Genomic DNA, 19,414 nt, shown 5'->3' with positions numbered 1-19,414 from the left:
GTGCCATATGCTAAGAAAACTGCAGTTGTAGCTAATATTCAGCAATACAATTATGGCCAACTTGGGCTGATTAATGTTTAGTATAAACTAAATGCAAGTAATAATAGCTCTCTTAATACAGTATTTGCAAAGCATTTATGTAATTTAGTATTATATGATTTATATAAAGTACTTATATAATTTAAAAGCACTCTCACTTCATCTTGTTTATCTTTATATGTTAGGAGGTTTTGGTAGATGAACAGTAAACCAACTGATATAAAATTTCATAGTCAGAAAACAGCAGAGGTAGGAAAATCAAATTCGTATCTCTCACTTCAAAACCGTTCTTTCTATGGCACCACAGCTCTCCTATAAGGCTATGCGAGCTGTTTAACTGGGTGAACCTAGCATGAAAGAGGCAATCATAACATGCTTGTTAAGGGTACTCGACTGGATATTCTGGTTTATAGTGAACATTGGTGACCCCACCCTGTCCCGCCCTCAGAGCTGATACAGGATACTGGAGCACTGTTTCACATAATACTTTGGATACTACTTTAAAATTAACTATATAATTTATGTCTTTTTAAAAAATACAATTTATTTACTTAAAGAGGCAAAATACACATTTGATTCTAAACTCAAGAAGTATAAAAAAGCATACAGTGAAAAACCTCTTACTTAACTCTCAGTTTCCTAACCCCCCAGGTTACCACTGGTCACTGTTCTCAGCAAATCCTTTCAAAGTTTCCTTATTCATACACAAGCAAATACAAATACATATTCTCATTCCCCTTGTCCACAGAAATGGTAGCACAAGAAATGCACTGTCCTATACCATCCTTTCTTTTTTAAACTGTATCTTAGAAAATTTTCTACATGTCAGTAAAGAATATCCTTATTCTGTTAAAAAACCAGCTGCACAGCCAGTGTATGAAGATATCGTAATTTATTAGGCCAATCCCCTAGTGATGGACACCGAACTTGCTTCCAACTTTTTGCCATTTCAAACATCACTTCAGTGAAGTTATTTCACACATGAAGGGGCATATTTATAGGATAGCTTCACTGAAGTACAAGGTTAAAGTATATATTCACTTCAAATCCTGATTTATACAGCCAAATAGCACACTCAGCAATGCAGGAGAGTGCCTATTTCAACAAGCCCTTGTCTACATAGTAAGCTTGTGATGCCTGGATTTTCACCAAACTGATAGGGTATTAAAATACAGGATCTCAGTTTAATTTTAACTTCTATGTCTCTTATCATTAGGAAAAAATGATCATTTTTTAAAATGAACTAAGTATTCATACCCTTTGTCATTTTTTCTATTTGGCTTATGGTACTTTTAGTTAAAATTTTTAAATTTAAAAAACAGTGAATGCCAATTATGTACAAGGATGTACCAGTAAACAAGACTGCCCTCATGAACTGATTTCAAGCAGGGGAAGACAGCTAATAAACAAGATAATTACAGATTAGGATAGTACTATAATAGGGTGATGTGATAAATACATAGAATGGGACTTTCAAGTAATGTGCCCAGAGAATATCTTTCTGAGGACATGACATTCGAGCTGAGACCTGAAGGATGAAAAGATGTGAAAGAGCTTTTGTACTGTGAAGGATTAACTCAGCAGGTCAGGGGTGTCCAAAACCTGCATACACCATAGAAAGATTTGGCCTGGCTCCTCGGAGATAACCTTTAAGTCCTTGAACAGCCTGCCTATTAAGACTGTTTCTGTTTACATGAGGCCTTGAGTCACATTAACAATCTGATCCACAGTGGGAGTCTTGAGCCACATGGTATCTGCTTGACCTTAGGAGGGGTTAGAGAACTATGTCCAGCCATGTTTACATGACCAACGCTGAATAAAACTCTGGGACACCCAGGCTCAAGTATGTTTTCCTGGTGAGCAGTACTCTCTGCATGTTGTCTCACACTGCTCCTGGGAGAATTAAGCATTTGTTTGCATGACTCCACTGGGACAAGACAATTGGAAGCTTGGGCCTGGTGTCTCCTAGATCCTTGCCCTTGTGCCTTTTTCTGTTGCTAACTTTAATCTGTGTCTTTACCTGCAGTAAACTGTAACAGCGAGTATAACAGCTTTTCTGAGATCTGTGGGTCATTCTACTAGCTTATCACTGAACCTGAGCATGGTCTTGGGGAACCCTGATTATACGTGTACACTGAAAAATCATAAAATATTGCTAAAAGAAATTAAAGATCAAAAGCAAAAATAGACAAATGGGACTACATCAAACTTTAAAACTTCTGTGCATCAAAAAAAGAGTAAAAAGGCAACCAGAGAATGGAAGAAAATATGTGCAAATTATATATTTGATAATGGGTTAATATCCAGAATATATAAAAGACTCCTATAACTTAACAACAAAGAAACAAATAATTTGATTTTTAAAATGGTAAAAGACTTGAACAGACATTTCGATAGACATTTCTAAGAAGAATATATACAAATGGCCAATAAGCACAAAAAAGATGCTCAATGTTACTAATCAGAGAAATTCAAATCAAAACTAAAATAAGATCTCTTACACCCATTAGAATGGCTACTATCAAAAAACTCCCCAGAAAATAACAAGTATTAGCAAGGGTGCAGAGATGTTGAATCCCTTGTGCCCTGTGGATGGGCACGTAAAAGGGTACAGCTGCGATAAGAAACGATGCAGGTTCCTCAAAAAATTAAAAACAGAACTGTCATATGGTCCAGCAACTCTACTTCCAGGTACAGAACCAAAAGAATTGACAGCAGTATCTCAAAGAGATATTGTATATCACACCGATGATCACTGCAGCACTATTTTTAAGAGCCAGGAGACAGAAGAAACTCAGATGTCCAACAATAGATGGATAAAGGAAGTGTGATACATATGTACAACAGAGTACTATTCAGCCTTAAAAGAGAAGGAAATCTTGTCACTTGCTAAAACATGAATGAACCCTGAGGACTTTATATTGTGAAATGCATAAGCAAGTTACAAAAAGACAAATACTGCATGATTCCACTTATATAAAGTATCTAAATTAGTCTAACTTGAAAAACAAAGTATAACTGTGTTTGCTAGGGGCTCTGGGGACAGGGAAATGGGGCTATCCTGTTCCATAGGTGCAGAGTATTAGTTTTGCAAGTTGAAAATGTTTTAGAAATCTATTGCACCATAATGTGAATATAGTTAACACTACTGAGCTGCACATTTAAAAATGGTTAAGATGGGAGCTTCCCTGGTGGTCCAGTGGTTAGGAATCTACCTGCCAATGCAGGGAACACAGGTTCAATCCTTGATCCAGGAAGATCCCATGAGCTGCAAAGCAACTAAGCCCATGCGCCACAACTACTGAGTCAGCGCCCTAGGACTTGCACTCTGTAACAAGAGAAGACACTGCAAGGAGAAAACCACACACTGCAAATACAGAGTAGCACCCACTGCTCACCACAACTAGAAAAAGCCCCCACACAGCAACAAAGACCCAGCACAGCCAAAAATTTTAAAAATACATAAAATTTTAAAAATGGAATCTCATGTCCTTAATCACAATTAAAAATAATTTTTTTAAGACTTATAACTAGAGCTATACTGTGTGTTCATGGATTAAAAGGCTCAAAACTGCCAAGTGTCAATTCTACCAACATTCTCCCTCCTCCCCTCGCCCCCGCCCGCCAACTGATCTGTAAATTCAATGCAATCTCCATCAGCTTTTCTATAGTAATGTTTATTAAGTTAATATAGCAAATAGGGGCTTCCCTGGTGGGTGTGGCTCAGATGGTAAAGCATCTGCCTACAATGCGGGAGACCCAGGTTCAATCCCTGGGTTGGGAAGATCCCCTGGAGAAGGAAAGGGCACCCCACTCCAATACTCTTGCCTGGAAAATCTCATGGACGGAGGAGCGTTGTAGGCTATAGTCCATGGGGTCGCAAAGAGTCAGACGTGACTGAGCGACTTCACTTTCTGGTGGGTCAGTGGTAAAGAATCCACCTGCTGATGCAGGAGACATGAGTTCCATCCATGCCTCAGGAAGATTCCACAGGCTGCAGAGCAACTAAGCCTCTGAGCCACAACTATTGAGCCTAGCCGAAACTACTGAACCCACCCACGTCGCACAGCTACTGAAACCTGTGCGCCACACAGCCCGTGCGCCACAACAAGAGAAGCCACTGCAGTGAAAGCCTGTGCACAGCTGGAGAGTAGCTCCCTCTGGCCACAACTGGAAAAGAGCCTGTGCAGCAATGAAGACCCAGCACAGCCAAAATTAAATAGATAAAATTTATTTTTTTAAAAGGGAAATACAGGAGGATGTCCAAAACAACTTTGAAAGTTGGAGAACTAATGCCACATCTTATACAGTTATAGTTCTCAAAAAAATGTTATACTGGCACAAATAGACTAGGCAGAGTCCAGAAACAGCCTGACACATAATGCACAACTGATTTTTGCCAAAGGACAGGCTTTTTCAACAAATGATGCTGAAACAACTGGATATCCAACTGGAAAAAAATGAACTTTGATCCATACCTCATGCCATATACAAAAAACTATACTCACAATACAGACCTAAATGCAAAACCTAAAACTATAGTTCCCAGAAGAAGGTAATATAAGAAAAAACTTTTGAGAACTTGGGTGAAACAAAGATTTCAAAAAAAAAGAGACCCACAAAAGGAAAAAATAGATAAAAGAGATTTCATCTATATTTATACTGATCTATTTCTGCCCTTTTAAAATACACTGCTAAGAAAATAAAAAGACAAGCCACAGACTGGAAGAAAATGTTTGCAAATCACATATATCACAGAGGACCTGTATATATAAAACTGGAATATATAAAACTCAGTAAGAAAACAAACAACCCCAAACCTCCTAGAAAAAGAAAGAAAGAGAAAAGAAAACCGAGCAAGGCATCTGCACAGATACTTCACCAAAGATATGAGGAAGACAAGCAGATGAAGAGACATTTCACATCATTATTCAGAGAAATGTAAATTAAAATCACAATATTAGTACCCTTTACTAGAATGGCTAAAAAACTGACAAGACTGTACCGAGCGTTGGTGAGAATGTGGAGGAACAGGAACCCTTGTACTGGTGCAAAGTTACTGCACCAGTGCAGTGCAAAGTTACACAAGCAATTTGGAAAACTGTTTGACAGTATCTTAAGAAGTTAAATATACACTTTCTACACTGGATCACATTCTACTCTTGGGCATTTACTCAAAATAAATGAAAGCAATATGTCCAATCAAAGATTTGTACATAAATGTCCACAACAGCTTTATTTGTAATAACCCAAAACCAGAAACAATGCCAACATCCATAAACAAGTGAGTGGATAAAAAAAAAAAATACCTGTGGTATATCCATATAATGGGATGCAACACAGCAATAAAAAGGAACTATTGATACATGCTATACCACTGATGAATCTTGAAATAATTATGCTGAATGAAAGAAGCCTTACAAAAGTTATGTACAGTATGATTTCATTTATATAAAATTCTAGGAAATGAAAACTAGAATACAGTGACAAACATTAGTAAGTGGTTGCCTGACAGAGAGCAGTTAGGGAGGGATAGGAGGGAAAGATTATAAGGAAGAGGAAACTTACAGGTGATGGTTATATTCATTATCTTGACCGCAGTGGTGGTTTCCATGGTATATATGTATGTCAAAACTGGTCAAACTGTATACTTACTTTAAATATGTGCAATTAATTGTGTGATAATTATTCTTCAATAAAGCTGTTTTTCTTAAGTGTTTTTCACAAAGAGGTGAAGAGGTGTGTAGGTCCTTTGAAAACTGTCATATTAGAAAGTGACAGAAGTACTAAGAGATTACCAAAATGCAAAATCTTGGCTAAATACTAGAATGACAACTTAGCGTTATTTTTAAGGCTGATTAAAACCAATATTTTTTAATTATGGAAAAAGTTAAAATAAATATGTCCAAAGTGTGTAATAAAGCCCCATGTGCACTCTGCATGCATGCTCAGTCCCTCAGTTGTGTCCAACTCTCTGCGACCTCCTGGACTGAAGCCCACCAGGCTCCTTTGTCCATGGGACCTTCCAAGCAAGAATACTGGAGTGAGTTGCCACTTCCTCCTCCAGAGGATCTTCCCGATTCATCTTCCCGATGTGTCTCCTTCATCTCCTGCATTGGCAGGCAGATTCTTTACCACTGAGTCACCTGGGAAGCACATGTGCACCTGACCTTCAATTATGTCATCTCAAGGTTAAATCTTATTCCATTTGTATTCCCACCCACTTTGCCCCCAGTTTTATTTTGAGGCAAACTCAGACCTATCATTTATTTTATAAATATTTTAGTGTTAATATATATTTCTAAAAGATAAGAACATAAAGGCCTCTTTGTATATGTGGCTTGGTAACTCATTTCTTAAAAGAAAAAAAAAACAAAACACTTTATTGATTTATTTGGCTGCACCAGGTCAGACCTGCAGCATGTGGGATCTAGCTCCCCAACCAAGAATTGAACCCGGGTCCCCTGCATTAGGAGTCTGGAGTCTTAGCCATTGGACCAACAGGGAAGTCCTTATTTCTTTATTAATTAAAAAGAAAACAAAAAACTTTAGTTTTTAGAGCAGTTTTAAGTTCAGAACAAAACTGAGCAGAGTACTGAGAGCTCCCATAATACCCCTTGCCCCCGCAACCTTCCCCACCAACATCCTACACCGAAGTGGTATATTTTCACAATCAACCAATCTTCACTGGCACATTATCACCTAAAATGCATTGTTTACTTTAGGGTTCACTCTTGGTACTGTATAGTCTCTGGGTTTTGAAAAGTGTGCAATACATGCATCTACCGTAGTACCATACAGAAGAGTTTCACTGTCCCAAAAACCCTCTGCCTATTTATCCCTGCCTTCCCACTATGCTCTGGCAACCAAGGATCATTTTACTGCCTTCAGTTTTGCCCTTTGAGACTATTTTTAAGGTTCAGAAAAACCAGTGTTGTAGCCATTATAAATGATTTCATTTCAGTGGCAAAAGCAGGATTACTCACTACACAAATGTTGTAAGTTTCAGGGAGGGCGGGGTCCTATGGGAAGTGGCCAGTATGTGGGAAGTGAGTGCCTATGAAGCCACATTCCCCAAAGCTCCTACACTTGGAAGTCAGAGGCTTCATTTTAATTCTTTCTCCCTTCTCTCACTTCAGAACATGTACAAGTCCAACCACTGAACACATGTGGACCCTAAGGCAGGCAGAGTAGTTCTTGGGCACCAAAGATTGTGGAGGTATTTTTGAGTGTGTTGGAGGAGAGGGGAGGTATTTTTTAATAGAGCATGCTTGCCCTTTTTTTTTTTTTTTAAAAAACCTTGTTTACTGCCTGCCTGTCCTTGGCTTTTAGTTTTATTTCTGTAGTTAAAATACCATAAATAAAAGTTTATAAACATTTTTAGAAGTTTTAAAAAATGTTATCAACTTGTGTTTATAAATAGAAACTCAGCATCCTCCCGAATCTCTGCTCCACAGCACGAACAGGTGAGCAATCTGACATACTTTCAGATACTTTTATAGCCATATTCTGCAATCTGCTTTGCCAATATACTTCAACTTACACATTATAGAAGCAAAAAGAAATAATTAAAAAATAACATTACGGTAGCAGCACAGTAATAACTATGATAATAATTGCTAAGATTTATTGACTATGTATGCGTGAGACACTCTGCTAAGCAGCTCAGGTGAGTCATCTATTTAATCCTTATAAAACTGAGTTAATATTGTAAACTTCATTTAACAGATTAAGAAACTGATGCTTAGACCGATCAGATAGTTTGCCAAAGATACCATAGCTAAGAGGCTCCAGAGCTGAGATTCTACTTCAGACAGTTTAGTCAAAAGATCCTACTATTCTCCATTACCTTATAATATTGATTGGGTAAACCATAAGACAGATTATCTGAAAATTCTCAGTTATAAGTAATATTTTAAAGAATATTCTTGTCTATATTTCCTGGTACTTTTATGGAAATGTTTTTATAGGATAAGTTTCAAGAAGTGGTCATACTTGGTCAAAAGGTACATGCGTTTATTTATCTATTTATTTATTTATTTGGCCGTACCTTGAAACATGTGGAATTTCCCCTACCCAGGACGAAATCCATGTCCCTGCAGTGGAAGCTCGGAGTCTAAACCACTGGAGTGCCAGGGAAGTCTAGTGTATGCATTTTTAGAGTTAATTGCCAGATAATCTCCAAAAGGCATGTGTATGTAGCAGACTCTTTGACAGCCTGCTTCCAAATAAAGACAAACTTTTAACTCCTATGAACATCAAATGAAGAGTGCCTATTTCCCCATATCTTCAGTAGCAGTAAAAATCAAGCCTTGCTCACTGAAAGTTGAAAGACAAAGGTTTTCATTTCTATGTCTCTGATTACTAGTAAGGTTGATCAACTAGTCTTTTCATATATTTATTACCACTTATATTTCTTTTTCCTCCTTCATATATGTATACTGCTCATCAGTTCAGTTCAGTCGCTCAGTTGTGTCCAACTCTTTGTGACCCCACGGACTGCAGCACTTCCCTGTTCTTCACCAAATCCTGGAGCCTACTCAAACTCATGTCCATTGAGTCGGTGATGCCATCCAACCATCTCATCCTCTATCATCCTTCTCCTCCTGCCTTCAATCTTTCCCAGCATCAGGGTCTTTTCCAATGAGTCAGCTCTTCACATCAGGTGGTCAAAGTATTGGAGCTTCAGCATCAGTTCTTCCAATGAATATTCAGGACTGATCTCCTTTAGGATGGACTGGCTGGATCTCCTTGTAGTGCAAGGGACTCTCAAGAGTCGTCTCCAACAACACAGTTCAAAAACATCAATTCTTCAGTGCTCAGCTTTCTTTATAGTCCAACTCTTACATCCATACATGACTACTGGAAAAACCATAGCTTTGACTAGACAGACCTTTGTTGGCAAAGTAATGTCTTTGCTTTTTAATATGCTGTCTAGGTTGGTCATAGTTTTTCTTCCAAGGAGTAAGCATCTTTTAATTTCATGGCTGCAATGACCATCTGCAGTGATTTTGGAGCCGCCCCAAAATAAAGTCCCTCACTGTTTCCACTGTTTCCCCATCAACTTGCCATGAAGTGATGGGTCTGGATGCCATGATCTTAGTTTTCTGAATGTTGAGCTTTAAGCCAACTTTTTCACTCTCCTCTTTCATCAAGAGGCTCTTTAGTTCTTCAGTTTCTGCCATAAAGATGGTGTCATCTGCATATCTGAGGTTATTGATATTACTCCCAGGAATCTTGATTCCAGCTTGTGATTCACCCAGTCCAGCATTTCTCATAATGTACTTAAGACCCTAATACTGGGAGGGATTGGGGGCAGGAGGAGAAGGGGACGACAGAGGATGAGATGGCTGGATGGCATCACTGACTCGATGCACATGAGTTTGGGTGAACTCCGGGAGTTGGTGATGGACAGGGAGGCCTGGCGTGCTGCGATTCATGGGGTCGCAAAGAGTTGGACACGACTGAGCAACAGAACTGAACTCTGCATATAAATTAAATAAGCAGGGTGACAATATACAGCCTTGACATACTCCTTTCCCGATATGGAACCAGTCTATTATTCCATGTCCAGTTCTAAGTGTTGCTTCTGACCTGAATACAGATTTCTCAGGAAGCAGATCAGGTGGTCAGGTATTCCCATCTCTTTAAGAATTTCCACAGTTTTTTGTGATCCACACAGTCAAAGGCTTTGGCATAGTCAATAAAGCAGAAATAGATGTTTTTCTGCTCATACCTTTTAGTAATTTGTTTCTGAGTTATGTCCCTTTTAACTTCATAAGGATTCTTTATATATTAAGATATATCTGTTACTAGGTATATAAGCCTTTGCCTAGTTTGTTTTTAGACTTTGTTCATGGCAGTTTTTGCCACACTGAAGTTTATTATTCTGTATTGCTGAATATGAACTTAGATTATTTAATAAGGAAAACTTAATCTTACTTTTTTCATCAAATATTATTTCATGTATACATTCCCATGTACCAAGTCAAAGGCCTAAAAATTAACACTGTATTCCATTAAGTTGATATATTTATAATCTTCACGTTATTTACTTAACATACATATTTATTTATAAGAAAAAGTATCATGGGAGGGAGGTTTCATAGGGAGGGGATGTATATATACTTATGGCTGATTCGTGTTGTTGTATGGGATGCACATATACTTATGGCTGAATCATGTTGTTGAATGGCAGAAACCAATACAACATTGTAAAGCAATTATCCTCCAACTAAATTAAAGGGCTTTCCTTGTAGTGCAGTGGATCAGAATTCACTCGGGTTCGATCCCCAATCTGGGAAGATCCCACATAGATGCAGAGCAACTAAGCCCGCGAGCAGCGAGCCAGCACTACTGAAGCCTGCATGCTGTAGGGCCGCACACCACCGTTACTGAGTCTACATGCTGCAGCTACTGAAGTCCACACACCTAGAGCCTGTGTTCTGCAACGGGAGAGGCCACCACAGTGAGAAATCCGAGCACTGCGACCAGAGAGTGGCCCCTGCTTGCCACAGCGAAAGAGAAAGCCGGCACAGCAACAAAGACCCCGCACAGCCAAAAATAAATAAATATAATTATCTTAAAAAAATAAATTAGAAAAAAGTACTATAGATATTGTTTGAAAGTTGTCTGGTGAAAGTGAAAGTCACTCAGTCGTGTCTGACTCTTTGTGATCCTGTGGACTATACAGTCCATGGAATTCTCCAGGCTAGAATACTGGAGTGCATAGCCTTTCCCTTCTTCAGGGGATCTTCACAACCCAGGGATCGAGCCCAGGTCTCCCGCATGGCAGGCGGATTCTTTACCAGCTGAATCACAAGGGAAGCCCTAGAATACTGGAATGGTGGCCTATCCCTTCTCCAGCGGATCTTCCTGACCCAGGAATCAAACCGGGATCTCCTGCATTGCAGGTGGATTCTTTACTAGCTGAGCTGTCAGGGAAGCCCTAGATGTTGTTTGGATTTCCACAATTAGAAATGTGAGGCTCCTAAGCCTGCACTGCAGAAAAAATGAGAAGAGTAGCTGAAGTGAAGAACTGGCAAGTGAAGTGGAAAACTTGAAAATATTTATTAATCATACACAATGTTTCCAACAGTATGCAGAATTCTATCCAGCACCTGTCCAAGCTTTGAGATTGCCCAGAGTTAGAGCTTTAACCAGTACTCCATCATCAAGGAAGGTTGTCATTTTCCTGAACAGCTGACATAACTGGTGAGAGATAAAATTACACATTTATGGTGCTGTTGTGTGTGGCTTGAACCTAAAGCTTTTTTTTTTTTAAACAAACTATTAAGATCTGTGCCAAAGACCTCTGACTTTACTCTCATGCAAAAACAAGCATGTTTCTCTGAAGGTCACCCCAAGATCTTAAGTGCTTTTTTCTCTTTGCTTCATTTTGATATGAATGGGAGGGAAAACAAATTAATTACCATAAACAGTACAATAACATCATCATCAAAAGGCTGACTGATTAAGCCTGTGAACCCAATTCAGCTTAAATTTAGATCACTCCTTTCACTTATTTTTCCCTCCTCAAGGTCCCAAGTACTTAATCACCTTTAAACATCTTCTATGTCTGCATTCTGTTTAATTTCATAAGATTTCTCACACTTTAAAAGAGTGACCCGTCATCATCTAGAAAATGAGAGGGTTAGTTTTACCAGCTTATGATTTGCTAGTAACTTAATAAAGTTCTCTGAACTTAGTCTTTTGAATTCAGAAAAGATACTGCAAACGATCTTGTTTATAAAGACCAGACACATTTTAATGTTGTAAATTTAGCAGAGCTGAAGGTAACAATCTGCATGTATTCCTCAGCAATTGGTTTACACAGAGAATTAGTATTGACCTTTTAATGAATTTCTACTTTAAGGATTCTTTTTTAGTTGGCAAATAACTGATTTTTTTATCCTTCTATTCTAAATCAAAAAGGCTGTTGACAATTAATTGCTTTAAGGACTAGAAAATTTGAGTCAGAATAAACTAATGAGAATTAAAATATTGAATGTTCAATTTATAAATCTAATTGTTTTTCTCTAAGGTTACCTTCCCTTTAAATCGTTATTCAAATATAGTGGCTCTCAAATTATGGTCACTGGACCAGAAGCATTGGTGGGATCTGGGAAGTAGTCAGAAATACAAATTCTCTGGCCCTATACTGGACCTACAAAATCAGGAATTCTGGGTTTCAGGCCAGAGAATTTGTTTTAACAATTCTTCCAGGGCACTCCAATTCGAAAATCACTGCTGTAACATATTTTAAAAGGCTTAATTAACAATATAAATGAATTTTAGACTTACTTAAAAAAAAATCACTTCTTTGTATCTCAGAAAACCAAAAAGGCCTCAGTTAATCCACAATAAGGGATGTAAGTCTACATCAAATCAAAACATGAACTCTACCCATCAAAATTTTGCACCAGAAAATAAAACTTTACAAATTAACAGGTAGTTCAATGGTTAAGAGTCCACCTACCAACTTGGTCCAGGAAGATTCTACATGCCATGGGGCTGAGCCTGTGTGCCACACCTCCTGAAACCCTCGCACCTAGCTCCAAAACAAGAGAAGCCACTGCAATGAGAAGCCTGTACATCACAACTAGAGAGTAGCCCCGTGCTCACCACAACTAGGGAACTGCTCAGCAAATGAAGACCCAGTGCAGCCAAAATTAAATAGAAAACAAAGAACTTCAGTTATTTAACAGCTTACAAGCTTTGCCCTTTGTCAAAAACACTGGACTTATTTAGTCAGTCTACCTTCCAGTCTCCAGTCCCTCTAGACATGGCCAACCAACAGCAAAAACAAGAGGTCCACTCTAGCTTCTAGTAGAGGTGGTGCGTAATCTAATGGAAAGCAGTGAACATTTTTGGTTGAAGCAGGACACGCAGTCTTGAGACAGAAATAAATAAAATGGATTCTCCACTTGGTTCTCGTGACATGCCAAACTATCATTTGACAGCTGTTCTACATAAAAACTGGAGCTCTGGCCCACATGGTGACAGCAGTGTAGATAACGACATGGTGTCAAGAGCAGTGATGTGATGGCCAAGGAGTGGGTCCAGAGAACAGGGCACCCAGGGCACCCTCTCACACAAAAGATGAAGTCCTTATGCAAATGAGATTCACTGCGCATTTTTATTTGCAGAAACAAAATTTTAAATTTTCTCTTGCTAATGTGAGAAAAAAACCAAAAACCTCTTTGCTCTTTGGCAGGGAGATTTGTACTGAATTGGCTTAGAGACACTTGATGATTAAATTCAAAAGTCAGCTCAGAAACATGAATAAGGTTCTGCCTTTAGAGATTTTATAACCTAACAGGGCTAACAAGCATAAAAAAGTGAAGTATTCTAAAAACTGAAAAGGTGAAAACAATTTAACTCCTCTCATTTGTTACGAGCGGGAATTAAGACATTTTATATGGGTTAGTTTTCTAGAAAATGAAAGCGTGCTTAAAGTTCAAATCCAAAAAGTCAGTATTTTTATGAAACCTTTTTATAAAGCATGGTAAACATTTCAGTCTTTTAAATGAAACTGATAAACACAACTGAAGCTTTTACCAGCGGCAAGGACAGAATATAAATTCCAATTACCAAGACCTCAGGCTATCATGCTTTTCTGGTTTCTTTGACATCAGTTGCTCTAATTTCCCCACTACTGTTCATTAAGTCAGTCATCATGAGCACCTTGAAGGCTTTTGCTCCTTCCCACAGATATTCCCCATCGACCTTCCTTCACATCCAAAAATTTTCCTCTTTAAAAATACATTTCTTTTTAAATTATGAGATAACTGTATTATTGAACATATGCAAAAAAAAGGGGGGAAATCACCAAAATCACCCATCTTTTCCTTGTTGGACTTTTATGGTATGGACATTAAAATAATAAATGGAACAGCTGAACATTAGCTGGACTACACAGAAATTTCTAATATAGTTTACTTCAGTCTGTCTTTATAAGATATAGAAAAGTTTATTTTCATATTCAGGCCTGCTGAATATTGCTTTTAAACGTTTTTTTTTTGGCCATGCCATGCAGCACACGGATCCTAGTTCTCCAACCATGGATCAAACCCACACCCATTGCATTGGAAGAGCCTAGTCTTAATCAGTGGACCACCAGGGAAGCCCCTTTAAGACTATTTTTAATTGAAAAACATACAATGATTTTCATTTTTAATCGGAAAGGATAATTCACCGACTTACCTCATTTGTAAGGAAGTTATTCACTCTCTTTTCAGCTTCAAAACTATTTGTAAATGAATTTTCTTTTCCTTCTGTAATATCTAGTGTAAAATTGCATGTTTGTGTACTCTAGAGTCATATAGATAAGTACTTTAATAGAGCAGCTATTCAAAGGAGGGGAAGATAGAAGGAAAACTTGCTCATTTATGATAAATGTCCCTAAAATGCCAGGCTCTAAAGCTGCATGATGTTTGTGAGAGCACCGAGTATGAGTCCAGCATACTGAAGACACTCAGTAGGCTGGTTTCGTCTCCTGAGGGCAGACGAGTGACCTTTAACTGGTTAGCTGTAGAATCTTTTGTTCAAAGGGATCCGTGGAAGATCGGTATGTGAAACAGATAAAACAGGAGCAGCTCTGGCTAAGGAAGAAGACCCAAGTCTGCGATTCCCACTTTTCCTCTCTCTTCTCTAACAGTTTGAAAATGAGTACAAAGTCTGAAGCATCCAAACTTACACAGCTGTACCCCAAGAACCTTCTAACCTAGCCCAGTCTAACTTTTTCAAAAGGCCATTCCTAGGGAACAGCAAAAAGGAGAAAGTCAAGCTACTGACACACAGCAGTGGAGCAAGTGTGTTGTCAGAACACTCCTTATTAACCATCCACCCAGACACGAGGGGCAACAGCCCCTCTTCCACCCCAGCAACCCCTCAGGTGTTCTCTTTCGGGCTTCCCTCGATATTCATTTTAAATTGACTCACTTGTTTAAAATGCTCTAACAATACAGTGTGATCTGCTTTTGATATCCCCAGAGAGAGCCCCCCTGTCGATTCACACTGTAGGACAACCCTTCTTCCACTAGTGTTACTTCTTCCATCAGTCATGACTTCCCAGTTGGCTCTACTCGAATCTTAAGCATCCATGGAGGTTTACTTTGGGAAGCCTTCCTCCCACATTTTGACCCTTAACTGAATTCTCAATCTCTGGCCACCAGTGCTATAGTTCACCGCTCAGTCTGTGAACTAACCCTCTGCAGATCCGGCTGATAGTCCTCCAGCCTCTGTGGCTGCTTTTAGTGACATGCACACACTAGCCCATGAGACAGTCCATGCTCTTTCAGATATACAGTACTTGTGAGGAAGTTTCTCTTTCCTGATCCAGAACCTCTTTCCCTCCACCACTGGCTCTGCCCTCGGGTTCACACAGAGGAAAGTTTGGCCCTGCTCCCCAACCCCTGCAGCCTGTACGGCTTACAGTTGGCCTTGTGTTTTTCCCCATTCTGGCTCCACCTCTAAAAATAACACCGCCGCCCCAGCCGTCTCATAGGCCATCTGTGGACTCTGCCTTCAACATGTAATGATTAGCTAGCAGAGGAACAGGCAGCTCTGGCCTGTGTGTGGAGCCGCTGACTCTCTGGGTTCCATGCACAGATTACATCCCTTTCCTTCTTTTCTCCTTTGACCTGCCCCAGGACTGCTACACTCAGCCCTGCATTCATCGTTCTGTCACTTACTGAGCACCGTCAAGAACCAGGCCGGCCAGGCACTGAAAAACTAAAAGCAAATAAAATGTACTCAGCCCACAGAAGATTAAGAGCAAGCTAGGTAGAGTAATAAACAGCTGGGGAAGCTGGAGAAGGCATCAGAAAGGGAGGTGATGTCTGAGCCAGGGAGGAACTACATCAACAACCAAGAATCACGCAGCCTTGTGTCCCCTGCACCAAATGGGACAGTACTTTCCCGTACTTGAAGTTCCACAAATATGTAAATATAGTAAAGCTGACAAAGCCTGCTCAGTCCTGTGCCTCTCCTGGAGGTGAGGGAGGGTGGTCAATGAATCCACAGTCTGAAAGGGTAGTTGCAGAGGTTGACACTGTACCTGGCTACGTACAGTACTGCTCAGGTGGTTGTCCTCGGACATCTGTGCATTCTGGAAGTAGGACAAGGGAGCGGGTAACTCTGTCATTGGAGCAATTGTACAGATAAACTTTTCCACAGAAAACAGAGCCTCCTGGGGTTCTGAAAAAGGGAAAAAGAAAACAATCTTTTGTGCATTACAATTATACGTTTATTCTGAAACACTTTCACAAATGACTTTCTTTCATGTGTTTTCCTCCAGGCCAAGCTTTCTAAGGACCTCACAGGCTGCTGTCACTTGCTGGCTCCTGGATTAGGTCTGGAACAGATTTTACTGGGTTACCAAGAATTGGTTAAGTTCTAGTAAATCCATTCACATCAATTAAACACTTACAAGACTAATTTGTAAACCAGAAATGCATTATTATGCCAAGACCTTCAGCTGACAAACTTGTCAGCTCAAGTTACTTCTTGGTAATGAGTAGATCTACGTGAGAAACCAAATATTTTCAATCACTATCATATCTAATGATTTCAGATCTAGAGCAAAGGGTGCTAAATGATCTTAAAGAATGTTCTTGTCAACGTTCCTTTTCCGATCCACCTTAATTTATATCACCATAAAATTATGTTTTGTGCTTTTAATTTCTTTTTATCATCTCATTTTTTCCTTTACCACAATGCTCTAAGGCAGAAGAACTAGGTAACATATTTATTTTACAAAAACAGAAGGGGACCCAAGTTCAGTGACTTGCTTAAAAGCATTAAACTGGGCAGACCAAGACCAAAACCACAGACGCCTGACCCCCAGCCTCTCCTCTGCCTCCTCGCACAGCCTTGCTCACACACATTACTCCATCTCCCGGACTTCACCCTCCCATGTGCCTGTCTAGGTACCTGAATGTCCATCGACCAATTTCTTAGGACTTCAACTTTGCTTTCCATTGAAAGTCTTCAGAAATACAGAAGGAAAAAAAATTGTTTGCACACCTAAGCAATACTCTAATTCATTTAAAGTGTCTAAAACATTACCATGTACATACTTAAATGAAAGTATGCTGTCAATGTCATTTCATTTCAGGATCTTCTATCTTCTAAATATTATTCTGCTTTCTTATTCTAATGATTTCTTAAATAAAAAAACCACATAAAACAACTTTTTCCTCTAGTAAAGGTACTGACTTCCAATTAATCCTTATCACCTCTATTTGGATCATTTAAATCATGACAAATTCATAAACAAGGTATGCTTTCCTTTCTATCCCATGTATTTTTTGGGGGGGCCATGTCATGAGGCATTGGGGTCTGAATACTCCCACCAGGGATCAAAACCATGCCACCTGCAGTGAAGGCACAACTACTTAACCACGGGACCACCAGGGAAGTCCCTATCCTACATGCTTTTAAATACTGTGCCCGCTTTTCACCTCCCCTCCAACCTGCTATGTGCCCATAGTAAGCCGGCGTGAGAGCAAAAGATTGTAAATTAATATCAACTAAAAAAGATGTAATTATATAATGAGACAATTCTGTTTAAAATATATATTAATTTGTTTTAAGAAAATGAATAAAATTATTTTAAAAATAAAATGAATTAAAATTAACAGCAGACTCAATGGCTACTTTCATGGGAACTGATCACCAGAAGGGGGTACACAGGAAGCTTCTGGAGTTATTGGTAATGTTTGTTTCTTGATCTGGGTGCTAGTTACACAGAGATGTCAATCTGAAAATCCTCTGAGCTCTATACCTATGACCTGTGCACATTCCTATATACTTCTATTTGGAAAGTCAAATAGATTTTTGAAGGTGTAAACCTATATTCTGGGAGAAATATCAATAACCTCAGATATGCAGATGACACCACCAGTATGGCAGAAAGTGAAGAGGAACTCAAAAGCTTCTTGATGAAAGTGAAAGAGGAGAGTGAAAAAGCTGGCTTAAAGCTCAACATTCAGAAAACAAAGATCATGACATCCGGTCCCATCACTTCATGGGAAACAGATGGGGAAACAGTGGAAACAGTGTCAGACTTTATTCTGGGGGGCTCCACAATCACTGCAGATGGTGACTGCAGCCATGAAATTAAAAGACACTTACCCCTTGGAAGAAAAGTTATGACCAACCTAGATAGTATATTCAAAAGCAGAGACATTACTTTGCCGACTAAGGTCCGTCTAGTCAAGGCTATGGTTTTTCCTGTGGTCATGTATGGATGCGAGAGTTGGACTGTGAAGAAGGCTGAGCGTCAAAGAATTGATGCTTTTGAACTATGGTGTTGGAGAAGACTCTTGAGAATCCCTTGGACTGCAAGGAGATCCAACCAGTCCATTCTGAAGGAGATCAGCCCTGGGATTTCTTTGGAAGGAATGATGCTAAAGCTGAAGCTCCAGTACTTTGGCCACCTCATGTGAAGAGTTGACTCATTGGAAAAGACTCTGATGCTGGGAGGGATTGGGGGCAGGAGGAGAAGGGGATGACAGAGAATGAGATGGCTGGATGGCATCACAGACTCGATGGACGTGAGTCTGGGTGAACTCTGGGAGTTGGCGATGGACAGGGAGGCCTGGCGTGCTGCGATTCCTGGGGTCGCAAAGAGTCAGACACGACTGAGTGACTGAACTGAACTGAAACCTATATTTAGGGTTTGACAACATGTATGCTAGCTTACCCAAAAGGGAGGTAGATTCCAGCAGAACAATTATATTCTCAAAGTACTGAAAGCAAATGTTCTGACCTATGCTTCTAGATTTTTAAAAGTTGACTAATTGAGAAGTGAAAGGCAAATAAGAAAAAGATATACCCAATTGAATGCAGAGTTCCAGAGAATAGCAAGAGATAAGGCGGCCTTCTTAAATGAACAACACAAAGAAATAAGAGGAAAACAGTAGAACAGTAAAGACTAGAGATCTCTTCAAGAAAACTGGAGATATCAGAGGAACATTTCATGCAAGGATGGGCATGATAAAGGACAGAAAAGACCTAAAGAAGAGATTAAGAAGAGATGGCAAGAATACACAGAAACATTATACAAGAAAGTCTTAATGATCCAGAAAACCATGATGATGTGGTCACTCACCAAGACCCAGACATTCTGGAGTGTGAAGTCAAGTGGGCCATAGGAAGCATTACTATGAACAAAGCCAGTGGAGGTGATGGAACTCCAGGTGAGCTATTTAAAATTCTAAAAGATGATGCTGTGAAAGTGCTGCAGTCGACATGTCAGCAAATTTGAAAACTCAGCAGTAGCCACAGGACTGGAAAAGGTGTTTTCATTCATATTAGGTATTATAAGTAATCTAGAGATAATCTAAAGTGTACAGGAGAATGTGTATAG

At 39.3% G+C, this 19,414-nt stretch overlaps 1 protein-coding gene across 3 annotated transcripts in view; it reads right to left on the bottom strand.

Annotated features, from left to right (window-relative positions):
- PSEN1 (presenilin 1) overlaps nt 1–19,414 on the bottom strand; it is a 69,648-nt gene that overhangs the window by 44,612 nt on the left and 5,622 nt on the right. Inside the window, exon 2 of one of the 3 annotated variants that reach the window (XM_069597012.1) lies at nt 16,100–16,239. The exons of 1 other annotated variant lie outside the window; for it this stretch is intronic. In XM_069597012.1, coding sequence (XP_069453113.1) covers nt 16,100–16,186 — 87 coding nt within the window. In that variant the 5' untranslated portion in view covers nt 16,187–16,239. The remainder of the gene's footprint in view (nt 1–16,099; nt 16,240–19,414) is intronic. One more of the 3 variants, XM_069597014.1, reaches the window with a different exon arrangement.

This window comes from Ovis canadensis, chromosome 7, assembly GCF_042477335.2.
Source record: "Ovis canadensis isolate MfBH-ARS-UI-01 breed Bighorn chromosome 7, ARS-UI_OviCan_v2, whole genome shotgun sequence".
In the NCBI taxonomy this organism is placed as follows: domain Eukaryota; kingdom Metazoa; phylum Chordata; class Mammalia; order Artiodactyla; family Bovidae; genus Ovis; species Ovis canadensis.
This window is presented reverse-complemented; position numbering and strand designations above follow the sequence as displayed.